The sequence below is a fragment of the Megascapheus bottae genome, chromosome 8 (genome assembly GCF_031878675.1).
Source record: "Megascapheus bottae isolate mThoBot1 chromosome 8, mThoBot2.hap1, whole genome shotgun sequence".
In the NCBI taxonomy this organism is placed as follows: Eukaryota; Metazoa; Chordata; class Mammalia; order Rodentia; family Geomyidae; genus Megascapheus; species Megascapheus bottae.
The window spans coordinates 10,586,782-10,598,796 of NC_143516.1; the positions used below are offsets into that span (position 1 = coordinate 10,586,782).

Sequence of the window (12,015 nt, forward strand, 5' to 3'; positions counted from 1 at the left end):
CAAATGTGGGATGCTACTGGAAAAGAACACAAGGTCCCTGGTGTCGGCAGCTCATACCTAAACTGCGAGCTGCTCAGGACGCTGGGCTCTGAGGATGGAGGTTTGAAGCCAGCCTGGGCTGTCCATGACACTCGTATCTCCAATTACATACCAAAAAGCCAAAAAGCTCAAGGATAGTGTCCAGATTCTGAACTCAAGCCCCAGCACTCACAGACTCACTCACTCACTCACTCACTCATACTCTTTCTTACATACACACAGCAAAAAAAAAAATGTGGTAGGGTACCTGCCTAGCAATGTTCTATGGGATCCTACTTGGCATGTAATAACCTGGTCAGCCTGGTACCATAATTACAATTTTACAAATAAGCTCAAAGACATTGTGGCTGGCTTCAGGTCACACAGCGGTGAGAGACACAGCTGCAAAGCAAACCTGGATTTTCTCCATCCAAGTGTAAGACTCATTCCACTACATAAAGTATAGCCCTCCCTGCATTATCAGTACTTAATGAGTTAGGAATTATTAATGTTTGTAACAGTGATATAAACATAATACAGCTAGAAACCATGAACTGCCAAGAGCACTCAGTCATTGCAGCAATGGAACGATTGTAAGTGAGCTCAGGAATGACCTCATGCTGAATCAATGCAGAAGGAGTGATGAACGGGACGTGCCAGACACCAGCTCCACAGAGCCAGAGAAGAATTTCATCCTAGCTCTGCGCACAGCCTGTCTCCAGAGCTCCCTAGGCTTGTCCTGTGTAGCAACACCCATGAGCCGAGACCTGGGGCCAACTGCACAGGCGCCTCAGTGTGGAGAGGGAAAGACCTTCCCCTGTGGCTAGGATGATAAAACATCACATAACTGGCAGTTTTAACATTGCTCAGCCCAACAGGCTGGGCGCATACAGAACAGAACAACAGAGCCAAGGGAGCAGCTTCCGGGCGGGGGGGGGGGGCCCTCAATGAAGACCTCCATCCTGCAGCTCCCTCTGCCATGTCCCTGTGCCCAAGAGGATGAAGTCGAGAGACTCCTTCCTGCTGACTGGACGGGGACATACAGGTAGCCATTTTTCCACCAGGCTTCTGCGTTGTCACTCAGCTTTTTCGCTCATGAGCTGGCACTCTACCACCTTGAGCTGCAATCCGATTTCTGGCTTGTGGTGGTTAACTGGAAATAGGAGTCTCATGGACATTTCCTGCTCCAGTTAGTTTTGAACCATGTCCCTCAGATCTGTCTCTTGTGGAGTTAGGACTGCAGATGTAAGCTACCAGCAAGCAAATCTCTTCTGGTAAGTTTTAACACCATGGATGACTTTCTTCTAATATTTAAAATTAAAAAAAAAATTCTCCCCCCCACCATGTTGTCTAAGTAGTTAGGATTACAGGCATGAGCCACCTTGCCCCAGAGATACTTCAGTTTAAAGTAATAAGGCCTTAGGGAATTGATGGAATACAAAGAAAAATACTGTTTGTCTCCAGATTCTGTTCCTATCTTCTATTACACGAATACATCTTAGTTTGACAATACATAAATAAATCAAATAGGCAGACTAGTTGCCCAGTACCTTTGACTCCGAAGGTGGGTCCTTGGGAAGGCTGCCTGAGGCAGGCGAAGGAGTTGACTTTGAGGTGGGCAGTGAGTGCCTGCACCAGGCCAACGGTGACCGTGCTCTTCCCCTCTCCCAGGGGTGTGGGTGTGATCCTGATGAGGGAGGAGAAGTCAATTTAACCACATTCCTACGACAATCCATGTCAAACCTACCTGAGACATCAGATCCACATCAGAGGTATAGACTAGAGGTGGAGAAAAACAAAACCCTCACCGATGCGCTCGGTGATGCATGTCTCTGCCCTCGCCATTCATGGCACACTTTGGCCCAAGTCAAGATAGCGACACAAGAAAGGAAAGAGACAAGGGACCAAAGCACAAAGTGATTGGGGTTCACAGTTCTAAGTCCAGGTTGTCTTTTGGCTGGGGAGAGCTTGGTGTCTCAGCACCATTTATTTGGGATACGGCCAGGCTCAAACATACTGGAGTCAACGAGGAAGAGTCAGAGTTCCCGGAGAAGAGATCCTACATTTCCCACCATCTGTATATTTCTACAATGTGTCCCCACCACGTGGAAGTGATAAGGGAGCCTGCTGGCTCCGAGGTGTCTCGGTCATCACACAGTGTTTACTCATGGGAAACTCGATTCTCAAGGTGACAATTGGATTCCCATTGCTAAAGAAAAGGGAGGCTAGCCCACCTGTGTAATTCCAGCTACTCAGGAGGCTAGGAGTTGAGGATCATGGAAGCCAGCTTGGATAGAAAAGTCTCTACTACCCTTACCTTCAACTAACTAGCAAAAAGCCAGAAGCAGAAATGTGTATCAGGCGTGAACAAAAAAGCCTTGAGTGCAAGTCCTAACACCAGCACACTCTCTTGCGATAAACAAATAAATAAATAAAGCATGGGATGGGAAAGAAGGCCCAGGGACAGGGGGCCTGGTAAGAAAAGGAACTGGAACAGAATGGCTGCATACATTTTCTTCCAAGGTTTCATTAGAGCCAAAGGAATCCTAGAAGGAACAGTATACAAGAACTGAACCCCAGTCTGGGAATGTGGATTAGTGGTCGAGTGTTTGCCTAGCACTCTTGAAGCCCTGGGTTCAATTCCATAATACCATCTACACATAAAAAACCAGAAGTGTCACTGTGGCTCAAGTGGTAGAGTATTAGGCTTGAGCAAAGTAAGTTCAAGGACAGTGCCTAGGTCCTGAGTTCAAGCCCCAGGACTGGCAAAACAAACAAAAAACCTACCAGAACCCCAGAGATGGAGGCAGGCTGTGAAAGGGGTATCTCAAAGGAGGCCAAGAGGAGAGCCAGTGGAAGTGAACACATTCATAGGCCACTGGGGTCTGAAGGAGGTTAAGGACCATGAAGTAGAGTTAGTGGGTTTAGTCACTGGGACCATTGTGGTAACCCAGTTGGGATTCCTCTTGGAGAAGCAAACCTCAGGCTCACCAGTCCCAAGGCAGATCTGTCAACCCGGCATCTGTCTCAACAACATAGATGGTGCTGAGCTAGTGAGAAGGCTCAGAGTCACACAAGGTATTTTGACTTGAGTCAACCATTAAGCTTTCCATTAAGCTTTACTTTTTTTTTTTTAAGCACACACACACACACACACACACACACACACACACACACACACACACACACACACACAGAGTAAATAAAAGCAGTTAAAAGCCCAGGCATGACAACCTGCATAGTATTACACATAGTCCAGTATATCAGCATCTCCTGTTCGCAAAGCAATCAGTGGGAGGCTTTAACCGAGTTATACGAATAATTTCATTTTCTTTCCCAAGCATATGCTAGCCGAGCTGGTGGAGACAGCCAACAATCGACCCGCCCAGCCACGATCACCTCAAAACTCCAGCCGGGATCCAATTCTTAATTAGAAACACAGGGACCATGCAACTTGTTGCCAATGAATACAACTCAAGAGAAATCAGAAAAGTAGGATGTATTTATTGGAAGCCATAAAAGGAGAGTTGCAATAAAAATTTTATTTTACCCTTTTCCTGCATTAGATACCAAAATTGTTTAATTCTTTTCCCCTCGGACTTAGCTCAAACAAACAAGTTGACTTCCAAAAGAAGCAGTACTGAGTTCATTGTATTTTTTTCCCTAGTTCTACCACAATGTTGTTTATGGCGATGTTACTGTGATTTTGTGTAACTTGCACATTTGTGTATACCACACCATGCCATTATTTTATTTTCACTTTTATTTTTTATTTTGTCAGTATAGGGCCTCAAACTCAGGACTTTGTGCCCCTACTTGGCTTTTTTGCTCAAGTCTGGTACTCTACTACTTGAGCCACAACTCCTTTTTGTGTTTTTGCTGGTTCATTGGAGATTAAGTCTCACAGACTTCCTGTCTAGGTGGCTTTAAACTGTGATCCTCATACCTTAGCCCTCTGAGTAGTAAGGCTTACAGGTGTGAGCCACCAGCTCCTAATGCCCACAGAATATACAATGTGATTTTTATGACTTTTCAGATAAAGTATAATAATCTTGCTAGGGAAGAAAACTCACTTCCTTTCATCCCTGTTACCTGTCTGAGGCACATTGGATGATTTAATGATGCCTTTCCTTAGATAAACAGTATTATTGTCAACTACAGTAAAAACTTGCCAAAATGCTCTGTGACAATCTGGATGCAATCTAGAGCCAGAGACTGTTTACACAGAGGCAAGGGGTAAAAAGGGAGGGTTCTCTACAGCCAGGACCCTGTTGGGCAGCATCAATAGCTTGGCCATGGCCTAACCTTGAACTCCAAAACAAAATGTCCCAGCAGCCTATGAATACATACTCTTTATCATGGCATCAGCATGATTTATGATGAAAGCCTTTTACTATCTAACAATAAACTCAAGAATCCATTTGGTTGTATTTCTTCCTAAATCCATTTGTTTTATTCTACAAGTAGTACAAATAAAAGAAAAATGGACAGATATTTACTTAGGATACAGAGGCAAAAAAAAAAAAAGAAGTTTATGAAGTTACTTTTACATTGTACCATAAGGAAAAAGAAAATCAAGTCAGGTATTTAGCAAGGGAAAAAAAGGTGATATGACACAATCTTCATTGTTCACCCATTGCTCCCAGCTTTCTTTTTTGACTGCTCTGTCCAGGCAACTGATTTCTAGAATATTCTGTACGGGAATCAGCAAGGAGCTGTTAGAAACCAAGTACACATTTGAATGCCCTGCAGCTGCACTCTGTGTCAAGTTCTCAAACAAAATTCCTTTTCATTAGTGTAACTGGGAAAATATGTAAAACTCAAGAGCCCCGAAGATTCTTTTGGCATCTTTCCTTGAACAATTCCCAATACTTTTCATTTTGTTAGGCAAAGCAAATAAAGTGATGTGTAGGTGGAAAAGCCAGGAGATGTGGAGATGATGGAAGACAGATGAGCCTCACGGCACAGAAATCCTACAGTTAGAAGAATAGCTTTTCAAAATGAATCTGTTTTGCATTTGGGATTATTAATGAGATAAGGTGCTTTTTTTAAAATCTCTCTATTGACACATTTAAATCCCATTTACACATCATTCAAATGTTCAATAACCAAAGTATTGTGATTTAGGGTTATTGAAAAATGTCCTGGATATCAGAATTCTTCCAACACATAGGGGGAAATTTATGTTACAGAGTTTAGGACACAAAATGGTAATAATTGGAAGGTGTGAGAAGGATGGATATATAGAAAAAAATATTTTTAAAATTCTTCTGAGTAACAGGGGACTCTTTTCTTCCTTTTACTGACCTTTATGCTAAACACTCACATAGTCATTCTAGAACAAAAAGACTTTCTGAAAAATTCTCTATTTGATGGAACAGTCATTTATACTTTACTTTTTTTTTTTGCCGTCCTGGGGCTCGAATCCAGGGCCTGGGCTGTCCTTGTACACTTTTTGCTCAAGACTAGTAATCTGCCACTTGAGCCACAGTGTCACTTCTGGCTTTTTCATGGTGCTCATGACTATAATCTTAGCTTCTCAGGCAGCTTGAGAGGTGACAACTCCATTTGAAAGCCAACTTCTAACAAACTGGTGAGGCTCTTACTTCCAGTTAGCCAGCAACAAGCCAGAAGTAAAAGTGACTAAGTGGAAGAGTGCCAGCCCTGAGCAAAAAAGCCAAACAAGAGAGTAAGACCTTGAGTTCAAGCCCTAGTACTAGAACAAGCACACACACATACATACACAAGGGAGTCAATTACCAGAGTTGTGCTCTCAGAGGGCAGCTTTGCATGCAGTTGTATAGGAAAAACATTTAATTTTTGTTTGCTCTATAGGTCTGTTAGGTATGGAATATGAATCACTATTTCAGGGCTTCTGGTATTAAATCTGTATGTGCAAAATCCAGGCTCAATTTTCCCTTCTATTGACATGGTGGGCTGGCTTCTGCTCAGCTGCCCATATTGCTGCTGGCTCAAGGACAGTGGGCTTTGCTATGCACAGCTGCCCTCAGCGGAGGGAAATATGGGAGCTAGCAGCATCTAACATGTGGCTAGAAGCCAGACCTGGCTGGTCTGACTCCAGGTTTGGAACTAGATAACAATAATTACCCTGGCTTTTATTTTACAAGTATCAATTCTGTGTTCCCAGTTCAAGGAACGCCTTGTGCAGATTTGTGTTGCCATCCTAAATGAATAAGCACACATAGCTTCTTTCAAAAACAGATAAACAAAACTGCTACGTGACTTCCTTCTTTTATACAGATACTTTCTGGAAGTTTCTGTAAATCATCTGATTTCTAACTACTTATTCTTTCCTCTTTCCTGGAGATTGAACCCAAACTCTCACCAACGCTGGCAAGGACTTGATCACCAAGCTATTATTTCAGGTATTGGCCAAATCCTCCCCTCTTAGACAAAGGGAAAATTAGCAAATGCACCTACCAAATTTATCTAAAGCAAGGAAAAACAAAGCAAGAGTGTACTTAGTTGATGCAAATAAATTGACAACATACTTCCATAAAAGCAACACTGACTAATCACATACTTTAAAAACCCAGGAGTTAAGAAGGGCTGTGCTTCCTTCTACATACCTGACCCTGCATGGGGGTACTAAATCTTCCTGAAGCTGCTCAGTTCTGGGGTTGTCAGGGATGGGATCCTAGGTAGTGAAAGAACTTAGATGTTCTCTTGCAGTTTGTCCAGGGATGGAGGAGGAAGAACTTGGAAAAGAAACTATACTGAATATGTGCAGACAGTTTTAGTTCATTAATCTGTACACAACATAGCACGCTTAGCATTTGCATTGTGTTAGGCATGGTAAGGAGTCTAGAGTTGATTTAAAGTATACAGGAAAATGTATCTAGGTTGTATGCAAATCGTAAGCCATTTTGTTTTTCTTTTTACTCTTTGTGCTAGTATTAGGACTTGAACTAAGGGCGTTATGCTCTCACTTGGCTTCTTTGCTCAAGGCTGGAGCTCTACCATTTGAGTCAAATTCTGTTCTGGTTTTTTGATGGTTAATTGGAGATAAGAGTCTCATGGACTTTTCTGCATGGAATGGCTTTAAGCTTTGATCCTCAGATCTTAGATTCTCAAATAGCCAGGATCACAGGCATGAACCATCAGTACCTGGCAATATGTCAATTCATAGATTTTAGTGTGCATAGAGATCCTGAGCCAACCCAGGGCAGATAAAGGAGGAATCACTTCTGGGGATACTTCCTAAGGAGATGATTAGACAAATGCACAAACATGCATGCCCAATGCTGTTCATCCTAGAACTGTTCACAATGGCCCAAACCAGAAGTTAATTTTAGTGGGTACTCGGGGCTATCCCTGACAGATTTTTCAAGCCATTCTTCTGCCTTTATATCCTTGAAGAAAACAATCATATTGTACTCTATGCCCTTTCAGAACAACAAACAAACTCTACTCTCCACAGAGAGACCCACAGGGACTGTGGGTGCTGCTGAGTCTGGGGAGACGTCTGGGCAGTGTGTGACACAGACCAGGCTTCCTCAGGAGTGTTGCTCACTACATGTCTGGGGACCTACCTAGGATGGAGCTCTGCGATGCTTGTCACTGAATCATGCAAACAATAATGGCCCCACATTCTCATATATAGTGCACGGTGCTGTACACAGTCACAGAAGGAAGCCATAGCACAGGTGGAATGCTCTCACTTCTGAAGGTTCTACCAGGGTCAAGATGGTCTCATGTTAACATGACTTGCTCTTTCCCTAATAGAATTTGGGGTGTTTGGCATTCTTCTTTATTTTCTGACATTTCAAACATTGGGCCAAGTACAGGTGGTTCATGCCTGTAATCCAGGCTACTGAGGAGGCTGAGATGTGAGGATAATGATTCAGCCTGAGTAGGACAGTCCATGAGATTCTTATCTCTAGTTAACCACTAAAAAACCAATAGATCTGGGGCTTGAACTCAGGGCTTGAGAGCTTTCTGCTAAAGGCTAGTGCTCTACAACTTAAGCCTCAGCTCCACTTCTGATCTTTTGGTAATTAATTGGGATAAGAATCCCACAGACTTTTCTGACCAGGTTGGCTTTGAACTGTGATCCTCAGATCGTGGCCTACTGAGTAACTAAGATTACAGGTATGAGCTACCAGAACCTGGCTTTATTTTCTCTACTTTTTTTTTTTTTCCTTTTTGCCAGTCCTGGAGTTTGAACTCAGAGCCGATGCATTGTCTTTAGACACATTTTGCCCAAGGTTAATGCTCTACCACTTGGACCACAGTGTCATTTCTGGCTTTTTTTTTTAAACCTCTTTTCAGTTTATTGCATGAAGGAGTTACACTAGTCCAAGTTAAAAACGGACCCCTAAATGGTTACACTATACAAGCTGTGAGGTTGACTTTTTTTCTATGTATGTGGTATTGAGGAATCGCATCCAGGGCTATGTGCAGGGCAGGAGATTTCTGAATGTATAAATATACGTACATACATATATATATTTCCTCCTCCCCCCCTCGGCTCCCCCCCCCCTGGTTTTCTGGTGATTAATTGGAGATCAGAGTCTTACGAGCTTTGTAGTGCCCAGGCTGGCTTTGAACCGTGACTTCAGCCTCCTGAGTAGCTAGGATTACAGACATGAGCCACCACGCCCAGCTAAAATGTTTTTTTTTTTGACAGTGACAGAATATGTATTTTTTAAAATAACCAACCAACAGAAAGATTACATATGATGATGATTATGTTAAAACAAAGTTAATTATGACTCAAGTTCAGTTAGAAGAAATGTCTCTGCTTCCCAAGTGGGTTTTGTGCCTCAAGCCTGGGTTTAGGCAAAGGTCAATGCAATGAAATGTCAGCACAACACAAGAATTTATATGGGCCTTTAAATTCCCTTGGGTCATATTGAATAAATGGTTCAAATCCTTTTTTTCTTTTTCAGCTTGTGAATTGATTTTTTTTTGAAATGCCCTTTCTGACAAAAATTATGAATTTGTCTCCAATAAAATGCTTGACAGAGGAAGTGGTGCTGTAGTTCAAGTGGCAGAGCGCTAGCCATGAGCAGAAGAGCTCAGGGATAGTGCCCAGGCCCAGAATTCAAGCCCGGTGACTGAAAAAAAAAAAAAAAAGTTTGGGGCTTGAACTTAGGTTTGAGCACTGTACCTGAGTTTTGGTTTCTTCTGGTTGTCATTATTTAAGGCCAGTGTTCTACTACTTGTGCTCCACTTCTAGTTCTTCCTGGTTAATTAGAGTTTAGACTCTCATGGACTCTCCTACTTGGGCTGACTTTGAACCACAATCCTCCGATCTCAGTCTTTTGAATAGCTAGGATTACAGGTGTGAACCACCCTTACTTGGCTCAATGTTACTTATTATTAATTAATTAATTATATATTTTTTTTGCCAGTTCCAGAGCTTGAAATCAGGGCCTGGGCACTGTCCTTGAGCACTTTTGCTCAAGGCTAGCCTTCTACCACTTGAGCCACAACACTACTTCTGGCTTTTTCAGGGTATGTAGTACCGTGGAATTGAACCTGTGGAATTGTGAATGCTAGGCAAGCACTCTACACCACACTCCCAGCCCCCCAATGTTACTTTTGAAATTTCAGAAAAGGGGAGAGAAATCATGAGGCTTTGCAATGTAAAAATACAGAAAAGAAATACCAAGGATAGTAATGAAAAAATAGAGGATTCATATACTTAATAGAACATTTTGAAACATTACTCCTAGCCAGGTACAGTGGCTCGCTCACACCTGTAATCCTAGCTACTCAAGAGGCTGAGATCTGAGGATCATGATCAAGGGTAGAAAAATCCAAGAGATTCTTATCTCTAATTAAATAGCAAAAAAACTAGAAGTAGAACATCAATCCTGAGTGGAAAAGCCAAATGAGAATGCTAGGTCTTAAGTTCAAAACCCTAGTAGGGGCACATACCAAACAAAAATAAGAAAGAATATTATTTCTTTCTTTCTTTTTCTTTTTTTTTTTTTGGTTGTTCATGAGGCTTGAACTCTGGGCCTGGGTGCTGTCTCTATGCTCTTCAGTACAAGGCTAGAGCTCTACCACTTGAGCCACAGCACTTCTTCTAGTTTTCTGGTGGTTAATAGGAAATAAAAAGTTCACAAAGCCGGGTGCAGTGGCTCACACCTGTAATCCTAGCTCTCAGGAGGCTGAGATCTGAGGATCAAGGTTCAAAGCCAGCCTGGGCACTAAAGTCCATGAGACTCTTATCTCCAATTAACCACTAAAAAACAGGAAATGGTGCTGTGGCTCAAGGGATAGGTAGTAACCTTAAGCTGAAGAGCTCAGGGACAGTGCCCAGGCTGAGTTCAAGCCCCATGACCAATAAAAACAAAAAACAAAAAACAAACAAAAAAAAAAGTCGCATGATTTTCATGCTTGGGTTGGCTTTGACCTCCATCCTCAGATCTCAGCCTCCTAAGTAGCTAGAATTATAGGCATGCACCACCAGAGCCCAGCTAGAAATACTATTTATTTCTAAGTAAAACAGAAAACAACACCCAAAATCCTTGCTTAGCTCAAAATAATATATTTCCAATTCTTATTTTGACTTGTATCATGAAAAAAATAAATTAAAAAGTTCAATGAGTTTACAACCTGACATGAGAAATAAAAAATAAAGTACGGTTCAATGTTAATAAATTCTTTAAATTAAAAAAAAATATAAAGTATGGGATTAGCAATATGTTACAGTTTATATTTCATGGAGATTTGTTCAGCCCTACCAAAACAAAACAACAAAAAAAAACCTTTACCTGTGTCAAATTGGGGAAAAACAAATGAATTGAATGAAGTGATGTCCAATTTGAGAATTGGGTGGAAGAAAGATATCAGCATGGAAGACAGCTGTGAGAACATGTCTCCTCCTTAGAACAGATTTTAAACATTGTCTTACCCAGCGACTAAGACGTATTTTCCATCTGCTTGATCCTTCAACCTTTCCAGCAGGGACAGTCGGACTTTGGCTTTGCTTTTCCCATAGATCTCAATTTCATCTGCAAGCAATCCTATCTCCTTGGCAAGAATGTCCACAGCTTTTGGAGTCTGTCCTCTTGAAATCTCAATGTCACTGGGGGAAAAGAAATACAAAAGGAGCAACGTTTCTTCAGCTTAGGTGGTCACTGCTGGATGGGGAGACAATCTCACACCATGCCAATGGTTAAGTCAACCCAGTGCTTGGTGGTCCCTTCTCCCAGACGGCATGAATTGCAACTGTGAACAATTAACATGCGTGAGAAAGTATTGTTTTCAGGAGATGGGGCTCCAAACCCCACACCATCATTTGAGAATTGTGTCTGGGAAAAAATTGTGTGCCACGAGGTGTGTGAGGGTGAATCCCTAACAGAGATCTAAGTGGGTCCACGAGCAAGATTATTGCACAGTGCTTTTCAATTGTACTGGTCCTGTGTGCCTCTTGGCTACTCAGTGTGTAGAAAGGTTATTTTGCTTTATCTCGCTCCATATTTCCCTTTTCTTCCCTATCCAGTCCAAAATCTTATTTCCAAATGTTGTTTAGTATATAACTGCCAGTACAGGGATGCAGTGCCTGCAGCTCAACTTCAGACAGGAAATCTGATGACTGCCCGAGCATGGAAGAACACCTCTTGTTTTATTACAAGGTGAGCTGCTGGTCTTACAAACAGCTCTCAACTCCAGCCTGTGTACGGGCTTGTCTCTTCCTGAGGCAAAGTGTCCACTGTTCTGATACGATGAGAAACTATTTTCTGCAGTAGGGCTAACCCAGAACCCTACCCGTGGGAGACCTGGTGTTGAGGAATAGCTCCTGGGAGCCACACCAAAGAGGACAGCCATTTCCCTACTCACTTTGATAATTTACTGGTAATACAGTGGTCTCCATGAGAACAGCAGAGTACTCCCGGACCCCAAAGCAGGGCGTTGGCTCTGATTTTAACTATCAGTGCAAGAATCTACTTAAGTCACATTAGGACCCTGAATTCTCACACGGGACACAGCAGTGATCTCACCTTGTGTAGGAGGTGACAA

The 12,015-nt window shown here is 42.4% G+C and overlaps 1 protein-coding gene across 1 annotated transcript in view; it reads right to left on the reverse strand.

Moving 5' to 3' along the window:
* The window catches only part of Mthfd1l (methylenetetrahydrofolate dehydrogenase (NADP+ dependent) 1 like), a 130,953-nt gene that overhangs the window by 86,693 nt on the left and 32,245 nt on the right, over positions 1-12,015 (reverse strand). The window contains exons 11-12 of the mRNA XM_090337964.1: positions 10,907-11,080; positions 1,569-1,705 (exon numbers count right to left, since the gene is read on the reverse strand). Of these exons, the coding sequence (XP_090194090.1) occupies positions 1,569-1,705; positions 10,907-11,080 (311 nt within the window). The remainder of the gene's footprint in view (positions 1-1,568; positions 1,706-10,906; positions 11,081-12,015) is intronic.